General features: G+C 39.7%; 2 protein-coding genes across 13 annotated transcripts in view; one reads left to right on the top strand and one right to left on the bottom strand.

Annotated features, from left to right (window-relative positions):
* Positions 1 to 11,440, bottom strand: part of C4H19orf44 (chromosome 4 C19orf44 homolog) — a 44,899-nt gene extending 33,459 nt beyond the window's left edge. For 6 of the 11 annotated variants that reach the window (XR_011965496.1, XR_011965494.1, XR_011965495.1 and 3 more), the window contains exons 1-5: positions 11,222 to 11,409; positions 6,720 to 7,473; positions 5,267 to 5,588; positions 3,205 to 3,281; positions 1,657 to 2,164 (exon numbers count right to left, since the gene is read on the bottom strand). Coding sequence is in view for 8 of the 11 variants with exons in the window: in XM_072601251.1 (XP_072457352.1) it covers positions 1,657 to 2,164; positions 3,205 to 3,281; positions 5,267 to 5,588; positions 6,720 to 7,473; positions 11,222 to 11,394 (1,834 nt within the window). In the remaining 3 variants the exon portion in view is untranslated. Of the gene's footprint in view, positions 1 to 1,656; positions 2,165 to 3,204; positions 3,282 to 5,266; positions 5,589 to 6,719; positions 7,474 to 9,834; positions 9,892 to 10,163; positions 10,385 to 10,629; positions 10,748 to 11,221 lie in introns of those variants that run through there. The other 5 variants (XM_072601254.1, XM_072601255.1, XM_072601253.1 and 2 more) reach the window with 5 other exon arrangements.
* The window catches only part of CALR3 (calreticulin 3), a 28,998-nt gene continuing 18,995 nt past the window's right edge, over positions 10,656 to 20,658 (top strand). The window contains exons 1-5 of one of the 2 annotated variants that reach the window (XM_072601257.1): positions 10,656 to 10,986; positions 11,491 to 11,664; positions 12,495 to 12,596; positions 17,448 to 17,651; positions 19,305 to 19,399. In XM_072601257.1, the coding sequence (XP_072457358.1) occupies positions 10,656 to 10,986; positions 11,491 to 11,664; positions 12,495 to 12,596; positions 17,448 to 17,651; positions 19,305 to 19,399 (906 nt within the window). The remainder of the gene's footprint in view (positions 10,987 to 11,490; positions 11,665 to 12,494; positions 12,597 to 17,447; positions 17,652 to 19,304; positions 19,400 to 20,658) is intronic. The other variant, XM_072601259.1, reaches the window with a different exon arrangement.

Here is a 20,658-nt window from a genome sequence, read left to right as displayed (position 1 = left end):
TTAAGAAAACTGACATTCTCAATATTTCATTCAAACAAACTGATATTTTTTACAGTCAGATTTATTTTTGATATAATAGTAACTCATTTACATAGTGTTTCAATTAAAATGAATTTTACATTCATTATCTCATTTTATACTCATATCAACCCTAAGATAGAGTCTGTAAATATTGTTATCCCCACAGATTTTAGGTTACTTGTTGAATGAAATAAGTTCCTTGTCAAATATGATCATATTTATAAAGTATTTTAGCACAGTGCCAGGCACATAGTAGGTACTATATAAGTGCTTATTCCCTTCCTTTCCTTTCCCTCAGGCTCTCCAATCAGAGACTTAGAGCTAAAAAGATCTTTAGAAATCATCTAATCTAACCCCCCTCACTTTGCAATTGAGTAAAGTGAGGCCTGCTCAAGGCCTCGCCAAGTAGTATGGCAGAAACCTGAACCCAGACCTTTTCACCTCCATTCCTTAACTTTTTGTGTAATATTAATCCAGTGTTTTGCCTTATCTTTACTTAGGGAATGAGTGATCTCTCTTTGAAAGTTACCAAGAACATAATCAATAGGAATTCCAGCACTTACTGGCCATATCTACCTTTTATATTATAAATTAAAATCAAGCTGAACATGGCAGGTAGGAAAATACATATTCCTCTCTCATTCCCCCCAAAATGTCCATCAAGTTATTTATTACTTATCTAGGTGCAAAGGGAGAAGAAAATACAATCTTAAAATTTTGAATGTTTTCACTCCAGGAAGACAAAGGCTTCATGGATACATATGATATAAGGGTAAGATAACTAACCCTAGAACACAAGTGTGGGATCCAGTTTTCTCTCTGATGCTCACTCTTGCAATCCTGAACAGATCATTTCACTTCCTTAGTTTCTTCATCTGCAAGATGAAAGGGCTGAACCAGATGGCCCCTGAGAGCCCTTCCCACTCCTGACCTCTGGTCCTGTGACTGAAGGTTATGAAGCCGTGATGTGTCTGTCTCATTCACCAACCCACAAAGCGAGGTGCCAGAATCTGAGGGCCCCACAGAAGCCTGAAGTCTCCAGCTATTACTTTATATACTAGGTAGTAAACTTAGGGAACTCAAAATTATGAGTTATTTATTGAAATTATTTATTAAGTATTGATTAAAAACTTGTGCGCTCAGAACTATCAAGATTCATGAATGAAAGATACAAAGGATGTTCCCAAAAGGCAATCAGGGATGGTTATGGTGCTCTTCTAAACTTTTGAGGCAGTTGTGGGGAGCAATCAAGCTGTCCCATGAAATGTACATTTGGTGCCTGTGAAGAGTCAGAATGCGAGGTCGAGTAGATCACTAACCTAACTCAATTCCAGCCCGTCCTAGCTAGACAGAGCCTTAAGAGATCATCCGATCTAATTCCTTTCATCTGATAAATGAATAAACAAATGCCCATAGTTATGTTAAGTTACAACCAGAGTCACACAACTAATTGGTAGCAGAACCACAACACTAACTCAAGTCTTCTGTTTGAGGTCCAGTCCTAATTCTCCTGAATGGCACTATTTTTATGACTGGCACATAATGGTCTGCAACTGAAATGTAGCAGTTTTCGGTTCCTTCACCTGCCTTAGAACAGCACTTGTGGAGACTTTCTCTAGTCGAACTCACACTCACCTTTTGTCCAGCTGTAGGTAAATGCAGGATCATAAGTCTGAACAGCCACTTCTTTCACTAAGAGTCTTCTTACATTCTCACTCCATTTTTGACTAGGCTCTCCTGACTTTGTGGGAAAGTCTCTTCGAGAATATGAAGGGCTCTCAGACAAAGACTCCAGTGTCTTGTCTAATGACTCTTGGGAGTAGGCCGTCTGCCCAGATACTGTTGAACTTGGAGATTTTTCAAAATCTTCAGAATACACTGAGTTTATAGTACTCTCCTGAGGTTTAGGAGATGGTGACCTCCTGCTAGAAATACTTTCCTCTCTCGAAAAGGTGACAGACTCCTCATTCACATCCTCACATATTTCACTTGCAGTGTGACTTTCCTCTTCAGTTTCAATAGAAGTAATGTTCACACTTGTCTCTGGACTTATCTCTTTGGCATTTCTTTTTTGTATATTTTTTACAACTGATACATCTGTTTTTAATTCCTTGACTGATTGTTTTATTCTGTGATCTTCTTCCTAAAATAAAAAAGTAACTTGGAGGTGGGAAATATGAAAGTTATTTCTAAAAGAGTAGGATTACAAATTTAGAGCTAAAAGGAAGAACATCTAAACCAACTGCCTCGTTTTGAGAAGAGGACCCTGAAACCCAGAGACGGGGAGCAACCTCCCCAGGGTCATGTTGGTAATAAGTGTTATAATTCAAACCCAGGTCCACTAATTCCAAACACACTGCTTTTTTGACTACATCATGCTGCCTCCCACATCTAATACACACGTGATAACACAAGAGACAGTTCTGTGATGGCTGGAGCCAGCCAGACTGGAGTTCCAGGCCTATCAGACACATACTGGCTGGCCAAATTAACCTCTCCATGCTCTAAATCAGGTGTCAAATACCTGCTAGACTATTCCCAGTGCAGCCTAAACCAGACTAAAATGTAGTTGGGAATTTATTGAACAAAATAAATAAAAATACACTAGAACACAGATAATGTTAATATCAAGTCCGTATGCAGCCACAGGGAGTTTCACATACTGATTAGTGACCCCGTTTTTATCTGAGTTTGACACCCCTAGTCTAAATTTAAACTATACCCATGTAGGGTCACAGCCCACAGTTTAAGAAGCTGAAGGGGTCATGAGTGAAAAAAGTTTAAGAAGCCCTGGTCTAGATAACTCTCTAAGACTCTAAGCTGCAGAGAAGGTGCTAACCTGCATTGGTAGAGGACATTTCCACACCCAGGAATTCCCTATCACAAAAATTCTAAGGTCTAGTCCCTTATCCCTATTTAAAACAGTAACCATTTACAGTAAGTCTGACAAATGTAATACCATATATAAGAATGTCTATGAAACTACATTATTACAATTAGAGTACCTGAAGTGTTCCTTTGCATGTCTTTGGCATGAAACATTTATAGAGCAGTTCAGTTACAGCAAGTATTCATTTGCTAACCAAGGCTGCCTTATCCGTTATTACCTAAATGCAAGCCACTACAATGAATAATTCTTCCATATGATTGCTAAAACTTAAAATCCGCTTCTGCTTTACTTACTTTTCGTCTGAGTTCTGCTTTCTCACTGACATCATCTGGAGCCAAATCATCAAGGGATAAAATATTTATTTTAAAATCTGTCATTGAAAGATGAATTGGTTACAACACAAAACCAAAATATAATTTTTAAAATGTAAGGTAAACAATCATTTAAGCATATCACTTTTATAAACATGACAAAAGCAATGTTATAGGGAAAAGAGAAAACTGGGAGTCGAGTGTGTTCTAATCTTCATGTTCCTAATGACTTTCCCAGACTTGGAAAATCAGTCTTCACATCTCCAGGACCCAGTTCTTCAAGGGGAGAAAAAGGGCTAATGTTCCATGGGAGAAAAAACTAAGGTTCAATTGAAGCCAATGCCCTGCAAGAACAACATGGGATGACATTGCCTCTTGACTCTTCCATAGCTATCTGGATGCTATTTGTTCTTCAGTGTACAAACCAAATCCCACCTCACTGATAAGGCCTTCCCCAACCACCTTATTTTATCCCAAAGCTATCTCTGTCCTCAGAATTCCCAGAGCATTACTGTTTCTATGGTTTATATGACAATTAACCACGCACAGCAATACCATAGATTTTTAAAAATTATCTGGAAACTCATTTCCATTAGAGGCAGCAAGATAACACAGTGGATAGAGTATTGGACTCAAGAGTCAAAAATAACCAACTTCAAATCCTGTTCCAGATGCTTACTAGCTATACCACTCTAGAATCAGGATAATAATTATACCCATCTTACAGGGTTGTTGTTAGGACCTCATGACAGCTCATATGTAAAGCACTTTGTAAACTTTAAAGCACTACGTTAATGCTATAATTATATTAGCAATAATAAAAGTTAAGCAAACATTTTAAAATGTACATTCTTTGCGCAAAGCACAGTATTGCACAATGGGCATACAAAACCAAAAAACAAACAGCCCTTCCTCAAGAAACATCTGTTCTATTGCAAACAAAGCCTTTAACAGTTGGCCTATAGAGTCATGGCACCCTCAGCAAAGCATCACGAATAAATTCAGCTGACAATGAGGGGGTCAGGGTGCAATCTCAGGTGCAGGCCTGCACTGGGGCCCACATGATCTTTCCTTCTGGAAAAGGGTAGAAAGTCTGGTTCTTGATCCCTATGTTACCTATATAATTTCTACCATTGGTAACAGAATTTGTGATAAGCAAGCATGTAGTTGGAATACATCTCTTTCTAAACAGAAATTGCATATCACTGCTTTGTGATACAGTTTCTATTTTGTCTTAAGCTGCCACTCAAAGGATTGTTATCTAGCTTTTACCTCGTGTCTTCTCCTCTCCCCACCTTAACTCTCCCTCCATACAACTAGCGGGACAAGAGTAAGAGGAGCCTGGTTCATATTTCTCATGTGGTACACCTGGTACACACACCTGACCTGGTACACACACCTGACCTGGTACACACACCTGACCTGGTACAGGGTTATGGAAGAAATAGATGCTTCATATTTGACTTGGTTTTTATTGGGGAAAATTTTTTAAATTGCACAGCAAGAAAATAAATGTTTTCAAACATAATTTTCAGGTACCATTTTTCTTCCCATTCTCTTCTGTCTTTTTGGCTCTGATACTGAACTGAAGTGTGTATTCATAGTGACTGAGTTTTTTACTAAATTTAAAATACAGGTGAATTTCTCCTTTGCAAAGTCAATTAAATTACTTTTTACTTGGATCTAGCCCTTACCTGATTTCTGTTGTGAGTCAAGGGCACTTGAAAGAAGGTTCTCAGGCTTACTTTGAGGGATACTGTTCTACCAGACCAAATGCTACCTTCCTCCAGGAGGCCCATCCAAAACCTTCCACTGCTACTGCTTTCTCACCAAGAATTACTCCCCACAGAAGAATGTAAGCTCTCTGAGGACAGGGACTGCTCTGTTTTTATCTCTATATCCCTAGGACCTGGTATGGTATCTTGCACATAGAAGATGTATAATGAATTTTTGTTAAATGAATAAAGATACAGAAATACTGGCCTTATGTTTTAAGTAATAATAATTCAGTTTATAATAAATAATGTATTAGACTAAACGTTACCATTTAAGCTATCACTGGATGCTTCAGAGAACAACTCATCCAATGATCCAATTTGAGTGTCCTCAGGTGAAAATGCTACCTTTATATGCTCCATTTTAGGGGATGTTGGCCTTGAAAAGTAATGCATTATCGAAAGGGATGGTGATCTTGAAGTTTTGTTAGCTGAAAAGTCACTCTGTGGGCAAGGAGTTCTTGAAGGGCTATTATGGGAGGCTGTTTCTTGACAGCTTTCATCAGGTAGGCATAATGTTCGAAAAAGCTTGAGACTGGAAAATTCTTCACTGGGTGGAGAAAATTGACCTGGTGGACTCAGAATGTCATCCTAATTTCAAGGGAACAAAATTCATGGTAATTAGCTTCAGATATTTCACCAAAAAATGCCATATTAACATTAACCATTAAATTAGAGAGAAGCAACTTCTCTGTCTCAAATACAAATTTGAAGGGTCATAAGTCTGAATGTTTATCTGTCATACTCAGATGTTCTTTCCTGTAAGAGCCAAAGTGTTAACCATGGATAATAGTTTTCCATCCTATGATTCTAGCCAGTGATTTTCTTCCAAAGCTGACCTAACACATTTAGGATCCCACAGTTCTACACTGCAGTTCCACAAACACTTATTTATGCAAGGCACTGGGCATATATAGACAAAAGAACACACTCTTGCCCACAAGGAGTTCACATTCTTTGTTTCACTTTAGTCACCTATTTTAACCATTCCATTTTGACAAATGACGAACATATTAATTCACAAATGAATAAAATTAACAAGCATGCCTACTTAGATGCCTGGCACAGTGCATGGTGTCAAAGATACAAAGATAAATATGTAACAGTCCTTGCCTTCAAGGAACTTACAAGTTATCAATGAACACTGCATGTACATACATGTCTAAGTTTACACAGAATATAAGGTAGTTTGTAAAGGAGGCCACTAGTAGTTGGGGGGGATTAGGAAAGCCTTCAGCTAAGACTTGAAGAACACCAGTGATTGCCAAATATGAAAATGAAGAGGGTGTACATTTCAGTTATAGAAATTTGCCAGGGCCAAAGTATACAAAGGGTCACGTATAAGAAAGCTGCCCAGTGTAGCAGGTGACGATTACATAATGAGTCAGGAAAGGGCGGCTGGGGCCTGTTACATGTCAGACAGAGGAGTTCTTATTCAATCACAGATCACCAGCAACTTTTAGGTCAACTATAAGAATTGTAACCTTATGAAATAAGGGCTTATTAGGTATGTAAGTGCCTTATTTACACTGGAACCTAGTGCTTCACATATATCAGGTACATAATAAATGTTTGTAGAATGAGGTTCCAGTGCCTCCTATGAAAACCTCTTTTAAAGTAACATAGAGGCAACTTCTTCTGCCAGAAGTTCCTAATAGCACAACTTGGTAAAGGACAAAAAATAAAAACCCATTCTAAAATGGAAAGTGAGTAAAAACTTACCGTAGAGAGTACCTTATGTTCATCCTCCTTAGGTTTAGTGTTCATAAGAACAGCATTCTTAGGTGCATCTTCATCACTGAAAGGCTTCACGAAGCTTCCCAGCAATAATTTCATTTCCTCTTCATCACTATCCAGAGAAACCAGCTTTCTAACCAGCTCTTTCTGTTTTGGTGGCTGAGAACTCTTGACATTTCCAAACTGTGCTGTATTGGCTATATTTTCAACAGCTGAACCTTTCTTCTTCAGAAACCGACTCACTCTTTCATTGCTACCAGCAATGGGAACTTTATCCCTGCATTGCCAGGGCATGTCACTTCCATTCTTCAGAGAAAGGGTATCAGCTCTCTGATTCAAAGAAATATCATCGGCACTCTTCTCATCTGTATCAGTGTCAGACAAATCAACCTGCAGCTTTCGGCTCATAATTTTACTTTCTATTTGTGCTAGTTTCATCAAAGCTGCATTAGTCCTAATTTTGGAGGCAGTAGTCAGTGATCTGCTTAAAGAGGTCCTGCTCCCCATCTCCCTTACAGCACTACCCTTGAAGAAAAATTGGTTTTCATCAACATTTTGCTTGCTCTTTAGGAATCTGCTTTGGCTAAATGGTGTCTTAGCAAAGCCTTCACTTTTGAGGACTCTATTCTGAGTTTTCTTTATCCTCATATCTCCTATGGAAACATCACTGGAATCATAAAAATAATCATTAGCTAAGTGGCTGGCATTTAACAAGCTGGCATTCCTTGCTGCTGACATCCTAGAAAGGGAGGGAATGGAGAGAAAAGAGGAGAAAGAGATCTTTACTCATTCGTTCTCAGGGCAATTAAGAGTTCAGAAATTTGATCTCAAATTCTAAACTCTAACACCTATCTTTAAGGATAAAGTCAGATAATTTCACAGTGTCTATTTTGTATTCTGCAAAATCAATCTCTTAACTTGTGGAGGAAGGCTAACATGGTAGTCGTGGAGTAAAAAGACCAGGTTCAAGTTCTGGCTCTGCCACTTACTATTTACAAGACTTTGTGCCGTCACTTAACAATCTGGACCTCAGTCTCCTATAAAATGAATTATATTTGTGTCACTCCATTTCCAACACTCCTATGAGTAAAACTTAGAATGATACAGAAATGTCAGTCACTGTTATCCAACAAATGCTCACTGAGAGCCTACAGAGAATGGCCCAGATGATTTTTTTTGGTAAAGGGCACTGGATTTGAAATTGGAGGGTTTGTTTGGGTTTTTTTGGGGGGAGGAGGGTTTGAGTATATGAAGTATGGCCTATGTTTGAAATCTTTGAAAAACAAAGTCATTGAAAAGGTTCATAACAGCATCAATATATATTTTTGGATTGGAGTCTCAATTTTGTGTCCCACTGTACTGCTCTGGATAATTTCATCCCTATGCTGGGTTTCCATCCCTTCCCCCATAAAATAATGTTAGACTGGAGATCTCTAAAGTGCCTTCCAATTCTAAGACCTAGCACAAGACCCTGTACCTAACAGGGAATAAAGTACTTAGTGATACACAATGATAAAGAAAACACACCGCTTTTACTCCAGAAATTTAAAGCCAATGGGGGAGATGACCACAGTGAAAGAAAATAATTAATTCAAAGCACAGAGAGTGAATGAGTACAAATAGCAATGCAGAAATTCCTCTCCTCAGATTTCTTAAAGTCTGTGAGTATACCAACCAGACACAGAATCACACATCTCAAAGCTGGAAGTAATTTTGAGGTTACTGACTTATGTTTAGCCAGGAGAAGAAAAAACTCTGGAATTCTAGCCTCAGGAAATCTGTGCTTGGCCCTGTGCCATTCAAAATTTTTGTCAATGACTTTGCTAAACTCACCAAGTTTTCTGATGATGCAGAGTTAAGGGGGACGGCTAACTACACTGGAAGGCAAAGTCATAATCCAAAAAGATCTTGACAGGCAAGAGCATTGGGCTGAATCTAATAAGAAGCAATTCAATAGGGATAAATATATTGTCTTACACTAGGAGTAAAAAATCAACTTCGCAAGTACAAGATGAGGGTCCTTAATACAGAAGATTCTGAGAAAGATCTGGGAGTATTAGTGAAATGCAAAGAAGCACTATATGATTCAGGGGAATGATGCAGCAGCCAAAAAAGCTAATTTATCTGTGGCTGCAATTAAGACAGGCCAATTTCAGGAATAAGAAGACCAGTGCTCCCTCTGTTTTCTGTCAGTCAATAAACATTGTTACGACCCTACTAAGTACCAGGGCCTGTGCTGAGTGCTGGGGATACAAAGAAGGTACAAGACAGTCCCTGTCCTCAAGGAGCTCCTAATCTAATGGGGGAGAAAACATGCAGACAACTATGTACAAACAAGCTACAGGAGAAATAGGAGACAATCAAAAATTGGAAGACAACAGAATTGAGGGAAATTCAGAAAGGCTCTTTGTGGAAGGTAGAGTTTCAACTGGAATTTGAAGGAAGCTAAGGGACTAACTTAGGAAAAGAGATTGCAGGTGTGGAGGATACCCAGTGAAAATGCCCAGAGTTGGGAGATGGAGTGTCTTCTGTGAGGAACAGCAAGGAGGCTAGTCCAAATCCTTGGAGCACAGTGGGGGTTGGGGCAGGGCAGATCTTAAAGTGTCCCTGCCCTCATACCTCATCTGGACTATTATGTTTAATTCTGGGTGCCACAATTTAAGAAGCACATTAAGCTGGAGAGTGTCAGGAAGAGGGCAACAAGGATGGCAAAGGGACTTCAATCCATGTCATGTGTGAGGAAAGGTTGAAGAAACTGGAGACGTTTAACCAGGAGGACACTCGGGGACATGACAGTTGTCTTCAAGTATCTGAAGGACAACTGCCATTTGGAAGAGGGATCGGATTTGTTCATTCCATCAAAGAAATTAGAAAAAATAGAACAAGGTCAAAGTTGCAGAGAAGTCAGTTTAGGAATTGCTGTCAAGAAATACTTCTTAAAAAATGAGAGTGTTGTCCTTCCTCCATATTGAAGATATTCAAGAAAAGGCTGGATGACCATCTGTTGGCTGGTGTAATGGGGTGAGGACTGTTCTGTGGTATTGGTTAGACTAGATGGCTTCTGAGGGCCCTTCCAACCCTGAATTTCTGTGATTCGTACCTGTATAGAAATGCCCCTTAAAATGGTTGCAACAAACATTTCAAGCCAGCCTTGGACCTACAGTGAAAGAACAAAGTACTTTTCTCATAAAATTCCTTTAAAGCGGATAATGCAAATATTCTTCTTATTTTACATATGGAAATACTGAGATGTGGATAGATGGAAGCAATCTTTGTCTCAGGTCAACTAGCCCCAAATATTGTGGAGCAAAATGCAAACAAAAGTCTCTTGACTCAGAATCCAACACTTTTGACCACATTGTATCTCAATTCTACTACATCCTAAGAAGCATATTTTACGATATTTATTGTTAAGAAGTTCCATCTTACATTAAGCCTAGACCTGTGTCTCTCAAACTTTCATCCATTTCTTCATAATTCTGTCCTTTTAAGGCCAAAGCTTTAACTTCCTCTTAAACATGACAGCCCTTCAAATACTCAAAAACAGCTATCAACCATGTTCCGGATGAGTCTTCTCTTCCCCAGGCTACACATGTCAATCAATACATATTTATTAAACAGGTAGGAAGTACCTGGCACTGTGCTGAAAGCTAGATATACAAAGAAAGACAAAAGATAATTCAATACCTTAAGATTTGAAAAGCCCTTTATAATACATTACCAGATGCTCACAACCACCCTATGAAGTGGGTGCCATCATCACCCCCATTTGACATAAGAAAACCGCGGCCAAAAGCTATGAAATGACTCGCCCAAGATCTCACAAGGTAATGAAGAGTCTGGGGCCACATTCGAATTCAGGTCTTCCTAACTCCCAGTCCTGTGCTCCACCCACCCTGGCACCAGTTCCTGCGACCAGGCATGCCACGGCCCCTTCAGAGCTCCGTTCGCTCTGCTGGCTGCCCGGCTCGGGGCGCTCGTCCACTTGTACACGGCCTTCTCGGACCCTGGCACCCAGACATTTACTACGACACCACCACGGCGGGGGCAGCGGTCATGACCAGCTCCCGGTCATTCATTCGTTCATCATTCCACAGGCATCGATTCCGTCCAAGGCCTCAGACACCAGCGCGCGGGGAGGCCGCGTCTTGCCGTGGACGCATCTCGAGCTGGCAGTCCACTAAGACCCCCGGGTCTCGTCTCTCTCACCCCACTCCCCACCCCAAGAGGCTAATCGAGGCTGGGGTCAGAGGTCAGCCTAGAACCCAGCGCCCGACCTCCTCTTCCTCCTCCTTCTGCCCCCCCCCGCCTCCCCGGAGCCCGAGACAACCCCCCCCCCACCCCCCCCCCCCCCGCTTCTCCCTCCCCACCCGCAGGCCCCCGGGCTTCTGGAGCTCCTCAACTTCCCTACGTCCGAACGTCAAATCTTCCCCCGCCGCCATCCCCACCCTAGGCCCCTCCCACCCCTCCCTCCTCGCGCTGCTCACCGACCTCTTCCTTGGGTTCGCCTCCTCGAAGGCCTCCGTACACCAATTCCCCCGGCCAAGGGCCGGAGGGCCCCGTATTCTTTAACGGTCTCTCTTGGCAACAGAATTGGACTTCCGGCCTCGCGCCGCGGGGGGGAGGGGGTCCGACGGGGAGAAACTACATTTCCCAGCATGCATCGCCCTATGGGCAGTTGGAGCGCCAGGGTTCAGCCGCTCAGCAAAGCACGATGGGAATCGAAGTTCGTTTCCTTTTCTGCCCCTGGACGCAGCGTGCAGCATCGGTGGAGCCAATCAGAGGGCGCGCCCGGACGGAGAGCGGGAAAAGAAAAACTACCTTCGAGCGGCCATGGGTCGGCCCGTGGCCGCTGGGCCTCTGTGGGCCTTGTGTCTGGTGCGGACGGCTCTGACCACTGTGTACTTCCAAGAAGAGTTCCTTGATGGAGGTGAAATGAGACGGGGACCTGGGCTCGGCGGGAGAGAAACCATCCCTTGGGTCACCGGGGCCATGGCCAACGGACGCAGCCAGGCCTGGAACCAGGACGGCCTGCCCCCCAATATATACCAGCCAGATGACCCTGGTTAAGATGCCGGAGCTCGCGCCTTTGAAGCTCAGAATCCTCCGGCCTTGTACCCCCAGCACATAGCTGTAAAAAAATGTGGCCAAGTGTCAAGACTGGGAGGGTTGCTGTCATGTGACCTTAGCAGCCCTCTAGGTCAAACCCCCCCCTACCTGAGGCCCAGAGAGGTCACGTGATTTAGGGTTGCTCTAAGTGCTGGATCCTCCCATCCCAGTGGAACGTTTCCTCCATCGCACCAGTGAGCCTGGTATCTTTGGAGGAATAGGTAGAAGTGGGAGAAAGGCAGATTTCCACTAGATATAAGGAAAACCTTCATACCAGCTAGAGCTGGAATGGGCTGCCTTCGGAGATAATGGGCTATCCTTCTAAAGAGATTTTTAAGCTGAAGCTGGGTCATCCTATTCAGGTACAATTTAAATAGGATAATGTTTAAAGACTGTTCTCTGATCTCAGAAAGGAAATGGGATCCCAGTCATGTCATCAAAGGTTTGCCTTCGAAAAATGAATCAGGGTTTGTCCCTGGAAATTTGTCGAAGAAATCACCCTTACAAGGTAGATTATGAGTCATAATCATTAAATCCTGAGAATACTTGACCCTTTCCACCTTTAAAAAGTCTTCTCAGCTGTAACCTTAATGCCTGACTTAGGATGTTTGTTCCTGATTTGCCTTACTCTTTCTTTTTCTTCTTAAACAGAAAGTTGGAGAAATAGATGGATACCTTCTGCCAATGACTCCAACTTTGGGCACTTTAGGCTATCATCAGGAAAATTTTATGGTGATATACAGAAAGATAAAGGTTAGTAGTAAGCCTTTGATTTAAAATTCCAACTCTTATTCTGACCATTTGGTGACTGGGTTCTGTCAACAGTGAGCTGACAAAGATGAGTTAGGAGATCACAAGATATTTGGAGCCTTGTCCACAATCTTTATTGTGGACTTCACAAGCACTTCCCATGTAACAAGAAATTGTGCTGGGGATACAAAGACATAAACAAAATTACCCCTGCCCCCAAGAAGTTTACCTTTAATCTCCTTCATTCTTTTTCTTCATCCATTGGTGGATAGTACAAGTCTATGCTATCCCCATCCAGTTAGTCACTTGCCCCCTTTTCCTGTTGCCAACTATGACAATCATGCTTGACTCCAACCTTGAATTACCCTCACAATCTGATGGAGCAAAGCTGGAGAAAATCACATGTTGCCTGGGTTTCCTATAAATTTATCTTGCATAATCTCAACTGGACCCTCACTCAGTAAGGCAATCTTTTATGTCTCCCTAATCCATTAACTAGGTTAGCTACGTGTCACAGTGGATAGAGTGCCAGACCTGGAATCCAGAAGACTCATCTTCCTGAGTTCAAATCTGGTGTCAGACTCTTAATTGTGTGACTCTGGGCAAGTCACTTCACCCTGTTTGCCTCAGTTTCTTTATCTATAAAATGAGCTGGACGGACAACTAAGTGGATAGAGCACTGGACCTGGAGTCAGGGGACCTGAGTTCAAATCTGGCCTCAGACATTTGACACTTACTAGCTGTGTGACCCTGGGCAAGTCACTCAAGCCTGATTGCCTTGCCAAAAAAAAAAGATCATTCATAACTTAGTAGAGCTTTTTCAGTTGAATGATGAGGTTAGAAGTCAAACTGCTAAGAGTTAATCAAATAATGCTAAGAAAAAAGTTAATAAAAAAGGAGTCAAAAGAAAGAAGGTGGAGGCTGTAGACAGCCCTCTCAAGGAGTTTAGCCACAAGAGGGAGGAGAGATAGAGGATAAAAATCAACAGGAATGGATGAATCAAGTGAGGAATATGTTGAAAATGAAGAAGGTGTGAACATATTTGTAGGCAGCAGGACAGCAGCCAGTAGACAAGGAGCAACTGAAGGAGAGTTAGTGAGCAGAGATGATAGAGGAAGCAATCTACTGGAAAATACTAAAGGAAATTGAATCACTTGTGCATTTAGAAGGCTTTCAAGGAGAAGGGTCATCTCTTCATGTGAAATGGGTGATGGAGGAAGCAGTGGCAGAAGGCATCTGAGTGACCTCCAGTCTCATACCACTAACTATTTATTGGATATCCCAAACTGTACATGCCATAGATGTTTCAAGCTCAGTATTTCCAAAATTGAATTCCTATTTTTTCCCCAAGACCCTTCCTTCTTCCTAACTTCCTTAGGCCTTCTCTCCCTCATGAGCTGTATTCTCAAGGAAGACTACATCTCACCCTCAAGGTTCTAGGGCCAATCCTAGAATTCTTTTTTGTTGTTTGTTTAATATTTTATTTTCTCCCAATCACACGTAAAAACAATTTTTAACATTCATTTTTAAAACTTTGAATTCTAAATTCTTTCCCTTCCTCTATTCCTACCCCCACCCTTGAGAAGGCAAGCATTTAGATATAGGTTATATGTGTGCAGTCATGCACAACATTTTCATATTAGTTATGTTGTGAAAGAAATCAAGAAAAACAAAGACAGTAATAAAAAGTATGCTTCAATCTGTATTATTACACCATCAGTTCTTTCTCTGGGGATAGATAGCATTTTTCATCTTAAGTCCTTCAAGAGTTGTCTTGGATCATTGTATTGCTAAGAATAGCCAAGTTATTCACAGTTGGTCATCTTACAGTACTTGTATTTGCATTTGTACACAGTACGTGTCGCTTTGTATCAGCTTCTGTAAATCTTTCCAGTTTTTTCTGATACTACGAGAACCCCACCTTTGGAACAGTAAGGAGTGAATCTCTAATGCCATAAACTTGAGTCTCCTTTCTGGTGTCTTGTCTCCATTGTTATCTGCCAGTGGTTTGGAGCTCAGTTTCATTTAACAAGTTAATGTCACTGACCTTTAACAAAGGGATATTTATTGCGAACATATAGCAAGGCCAAGTGCAGAAGTTACAAAGCATCCCCGCCCCCCAAATACCTGAAGACACCACCTCAGTCTGTAATGGGAATGGGCTCAAACTAAAAAGCAATTTCTATAAAGCATTTACTCCTCCAACTTCACTTCCAAATTTAGCATAACTAATGGATAAATGAATTCTTTGCTACCTCTGGACTGGGTCAAGCTGGTCAATCCTCAGGACCTCAACTACCATCTCTCTTGTGTTCAGAATCTTGGTTTGAACTTCAGTTCCTGTATTTCTGGCTCTTTCTGTTTTAACTTTTGTCAGTTCATAGGTTCATTGTTGTCTCCAATACTTCATACAGAGCAAGAAAGAACAGACAAAAGAGAGACTGACAACAGACAGGCCATATTCTCTCAAAGTCATCCCAACTCTGGGTAAGAGAGGTCCCAAGATCCCTCTTCCATCCAGAGACCTATAGGAGTTTGCTCTCCTCACTCAAATGCCAGGGAGGCATGAAAGAGGAAGAGTGAAGCATTCCATTTCGGACCTGTTGAGTTTATGAAGGAATGCTCAACAGTATCAAAAGCTGCCAAGAGGTCAGAAAGGATGAGAACTAAGAAACAAACACTGGATTTGGCAGCTAAGGCAGCTTTATCCTTGGCTTCTGTCACATTCTTCTTTCCTAGCTCTTGTCCTATCATTCTGTTCCTTCTCAGTCTTCTTCACTGGTTGGTTCGTTGTCTATCTCCAACACCCTAAATCTAGATGTCTTCTAAGGCTCTCAGATCTTCTTTTCTTCTCTCCACTCTCATCCTTAGTGAGCTCATTAGCTTCCATAGATTCAGTGATACACTTGTATACAAATTACGCCCAAAGACAGATAGACACAGATCTCTTACCAAAACACTGATCTTGTGTCTCCAATTACCTGCCTGCTATATATCACTCTCACTGGTACCTCAAATTGAAAATATCAAAAAATGAACTCAATAAATGAGTTCAAAATCAATAAAACTCCAATAAATCTGCACCTCTGGCCATGGGAAAACTATTATATTAATGCACCTTTGGTTGAACTGTGAAGTGGTCCAACCATTCTAGAAAGCAGTTTAGAACTATGCGCCAAAAGTTATTAAATGGTGCATACCCTTTGACTCTTCAATATCACTACTAGGTACATGCCTCAAAGAGATCAAAGAAAAAAGAAAAGGAACTAAATGTATAAAAATATTTATAGCAGCTCTTTTAACAGTAGCAAAGAATTAGAAACTAAGGGGGTTCTCATCCACTGGGTAATGGCTGAATGTGTTAGGATATATGAATGTGATGGAATACTATTGTGCTTTGAGAAATGAAGAAGGGGACAATTTTAGAGAAACCTGGGAAGACTTATAAACTAACCAAGTGAGCAGAAATAGGAGAAGAACTTATAAAATAACAAATTATAAAGACAATTTTTAAAAACTTAGATACTCTTCAACACAACAACTAATAATGCAATGCCTGTGGAGAAGGGGCTAGTCATCCCCAACTGCTAGACCGCTGCTACTCAGTACAAGAGTGTTAGCCCATTGCCTTCTCAACAGGGAGGAGAGAGAGGAAGGGAGAGAATTTGGAACCCAAAGTTTTAAAAACCAATGTTAAAAAATTGTTTTTACACATAACTGGGGATAAATACTAAATAAAAGGAAAAAGTGTCAGCCTAACTTAACCCTAACCCTGAGGAGGAGACAGGAGAGAGCTTGTGCCAGGCAAATCAAATCACCACCACCTTTACCACCATCATCCCCATTTCCCAATGCTAGACAATCCAGGACCCTGAACACAAGAGCCTTGGGAGTAGTAAGGCTTCTCAGTCATCCTCCAGGGAAGCAACCCCTATTTATATGCTGTTGACCAGCTGCTTCTGCAAATGCTACAGCCACAGCTACTAAAGATCCAGAAAAGAAAGATCTTGTCACAAAGAGTCCTTGGCACTATCAGATGGTTCAGCATCAGAAACTGATAGGATCTTATTAGTGGAAATAACACTAAAGAAGAGGTATTGCCATGTGCTTTGTGGTTGCACCTTAGGGACCACGGGACCTTGCTTTCTGACTTGCAGGTGAAACTTTCCACATGTTGTCTCCTGAATTAGAATTCAGAGAACAGAAAATGTCTTACTTTTCCATTTGTATCTTTAGCACTTAGTGCAGCATTTGTTACATAATAAGCATATAATAAATTCTTCATTCATGATTCCAGAGTATTCACAATGAAACATACCACCCACCTCCTGACAGGTGATATACTCAGACTGCAAAGTGAGACAGGTTTTGGTTTTGTTTTTTTGGGGGGGGAGGAGGATTTGGATCTCGCTAAAATAGAAATTTGTTTCGTTTCATTTCACATGTTTATAACAAGGATTTTGTTTTCTTTCTTTTCTCAATGAGATGAGGCTCGTCTTCCAAACCTCTGTTTCTGTTGATGTCACTACTATCCTCCAGTTACTCAGAATAAAAGTTCTGTTTATTTAAGTGCTTTTTATAGCATTAACAGACATTAGATAAAATTTACTATATAAACATCCATGAATATAAAATTCATTCCTTGTGGGAAGTGAGCCTGGCTGTTAGTAGTGTGTATGGAAATAAGGGATCTAATGTATTATAGTCACTTAATACATTTAAAATATGCTTTATTGTAAAAGCTTGGAAAGGTACTTCATTTTTTATATTTTATTGACATGTATATTTTATTGACTTGATATATTACTGTTGCAGTTGAAATATATAAACTTACATTGATGTTTTTAATTAAAGGTCTGCAAACCACTGAAAATGCAAAATTTTATGCTATCTCCTCACGCTTTAAACCATTTAGCAATAAAGGAAAGACTCTGGTTATTCAGTATACAGTAAAACATGAACAGAAGATGGATTGTGGTGGGGGTTATATTAAGATCTTTCCTTCAGACTTGGATCAGAAGAACTTAAATGGAAAGTCACAGTATTACATTATGTTTGGTGAGTTTAGTTCTACAGTTATTTTTAAAAATATATGTAAGTAGTTGTCTAGTCTTGGAATCATCTTTCAGAAATCATGGCGACAGTTTATCATAATATCTCCTTCTGGAGTAATGATAGTACCCTTTTCTAAATTAAAATCTTTTAAAAATTGGCATATAGTAGTATCGTGGTTATGATAATGATTTTTAATTATTAATAACATATTTCTATGCGACCATCACAACAATCATGTGAGTAGGTATCTCGAGTGTTACCATGTTCATTTGACAGATAAAGAAACAGGTTTCTTTGACCTACCCATGGTTGTCGAACTCATAAATAGAAGGATCTAGATTTGAACTTTTCTGAAGGAAAAGTCCAGCACTCTCAACTTAACATGTTCCCCCCTTATTTTGAAATGTTTATAAACTCCAGATCATGGCAGAGGGAATGGTGTCATGAATACCTGTGTTCACATTAGTTTTCTCTACTGCAGTTCTTGGGTGTTGAACTTATTCTTTAAAATTGGGGAGAATTTACATTAAAATAACATAGGAAGCATGGAATAATACAAACAATAATAGACGAGTCAGAAGATGTAAATTCAAATTCTATCACTTTCTAGCTGTGTAATGTTAACCTCTCTGAGACTTCATTTCATCATGTGGTAATTGGAAGTAGTAATACCTGTCCTTCCTCCCTCACATGAGCATCATGTGGATCAGATGAGATAACATGCAAAAGTGCCTTATAAATTATAAAGAACTATGCATATGTAAGCTATTAAGTAGAATTATCTATAATGAATGAAAACGTTATTTTTCAGGGCCCATAGAAGATGCCTCAAGTTCTCCTAACTGTAAAAAATATTTAAATTTTTAAAATAAATGCGTATTTGAAACTACCAAACGTTTTAGTAGAATTTGTTAGAAATTTTATACAATAGTAAGACCTCCTTTTTGGTATGAATAAAACTTGTTCTTTTAAGTACCAATTTTTAAACTTTAATATTCCATATGGAAATTCTTTAAAAAATCTCTGCCTTCTCAAGCAGAATCTATTGAATAGAACATCTTTTTCTTGATAACTTAGGATCATTATATGATTATTATTTTTGACCTTAGTATAGTAGCACCATCACTGACCTATTGAAATGTGTAGGACTATTTATTTGCCTTTATATCAAATGGCCACAGACTATTATGCTTTTTGAGTTCTTGTATCTGATTTTATATTCTTCTGAGAGCCCCTCCACTCTTAGGGTATCAGCTGTCATTTCTAATTGCTAATGGTGTGCCTGCCTCCAGCAGCCCATTTCCCCTTATACCTACCCATTCTAATTTGCTGCACATAATCTGCTAGATCATTCCCTCCCTTTCTTCCCCAAGGCAAATATGGACAATTACATGTAATATAATATTTAAATGGATTTTGATTGAGTGTTTGAAAAAGTAAAATTTATATGATCTTTGGCAGTTTACTTTTTGTTACTTGGTTGATATCCATTTAAGTGGGGTATTACTATACATTTATAGCTTATAACTTGAATGGTTATTGCTTAATATGTAAACTTCTCTTTTCTTCTAGTATTTTAGGAGAAATATTTGATGTGTTTAATAATGATAAAATATCTAAGGAAGTTGAGAGTAGATGTTTGGGTTTTTTTTGTAGGACCTGACATTTGTGGATTTGATATCAAGAAAGTTCATGTTATTTTATTTTACAAGAATCAGTACCATTCAAACAAGAAACCAATCAGGTGTAAGGTAAATGCTCTCATACAAAAGTTACTAATCTTGAAAAATGTTTCTTTGTTAACATTTGTTTTATAACATTTCTAAAAGATAGTGTCACTTTTAAAACATGGTACTATGCAAGTGATGTGTCCCAACATTAGAACTGGAAAGGACCTTACAAATCATCTAGCTCATCCTTCTCTTTTTATAGATGAGGAAACTGAGGCCCAGTAAAGGTAAATTACTTACTCAAAATCATACAAGGTAGTAAGTGGCAAAAACCTACATTAGAACCCAAGCCCCATGGAGAAAAACAGCATACTGTAATGTAAGGAATATGTACCTTGGAGTTAGGAGAAACTTGAGTTCAATTCCTGCTTCTGATACTTACCAGCTATGGGAGAATAAAACAAACTAAAAACCCAAGCCCTCTGATTTATTTTTTTACTATACTATGCTTTACTTCCTGTGCATTGACAAGGATGGAGATTTATTCACTGACATTTCCAGCTTATCATTAGCATTTAGCATAATTATAAGCATATGTAAAGTACTGAATCAATTCTTTGAATTAACTGAAGATTAGTGTTTTTCCCTCTTATTGTTTTTCTTACTAGACAGGCATTTATTTCTCCCTTAGGTGAAGCTGCAGGACTACACTGTATTTTATCCAGTAAGAAATACATTAACATAATAACTATAGAACATTCTTAGAGAAAGACATGTTCCGTGGCAACTGAAGCTTAACCTTTTTAGTGCCAAATTATCTTTTTATTTTAACCATAAAAATCTTTCTGAAGCATACCTCTTTGTTTCCTTAAAAAGAATATATTGAATATATTTCTTGGTTGCTAAAAGGTCGTTGTTGTTCAGTCGTGTTCAGTTCTTTCATCCCCATTTGCGGTTCTCTTGGCAGAGATACTGGAGTGGTTGCCATTCCTTCTCCAGCTCGTTTTACAGATGAGGAAACTGAGGCAAACGGAGTGAAGTAACTTGCTCAGAGTCACACAGCGAGTATCTGAGGCCAGATTTGAACTCGGTGTGAACTGAGTCTTCATAATTTCAAGCCCACTCTCTCTACCTGCACTACCTCTATCCACTGTACTACCTGACTGCAGGGCATTACAAACATTCATTACTATACTTTAGATAAAAATGGTAAGGGACATAAGCCTAATGGGTACCCTAAAGATAATCTAGAAGTTGCTTTCTTTAAAGTTCCTGATATCTGTTTGCTTTACTGTTATTTGTCCCTTTTAAAATGTGGAGTGCTCCCTTCTAGTTCTTCT

The sequence above is a fragment of the Notamacropus eugenii genome, chromosome 4, assembly GCF_028372415.1.
Source record: "Notamacropus eugenii isolate mMacEug1 chromosome 4, mMacEug1.pri_v2, whole genome shotgun sequence".
Classification (NCBI taxonomy): domain Eukaryota; kingdom Metazoa; phylum Chordata; class Mammalia; order Diprotodontia; family Macropodidae; genus Notamacropus; species Notamacropus eugenii.
The sequence above is the reverse complement of the archived record's forward strand: the minus strand, read 5'-3'. Positions and strand labels throughout refer to the sequence as shown.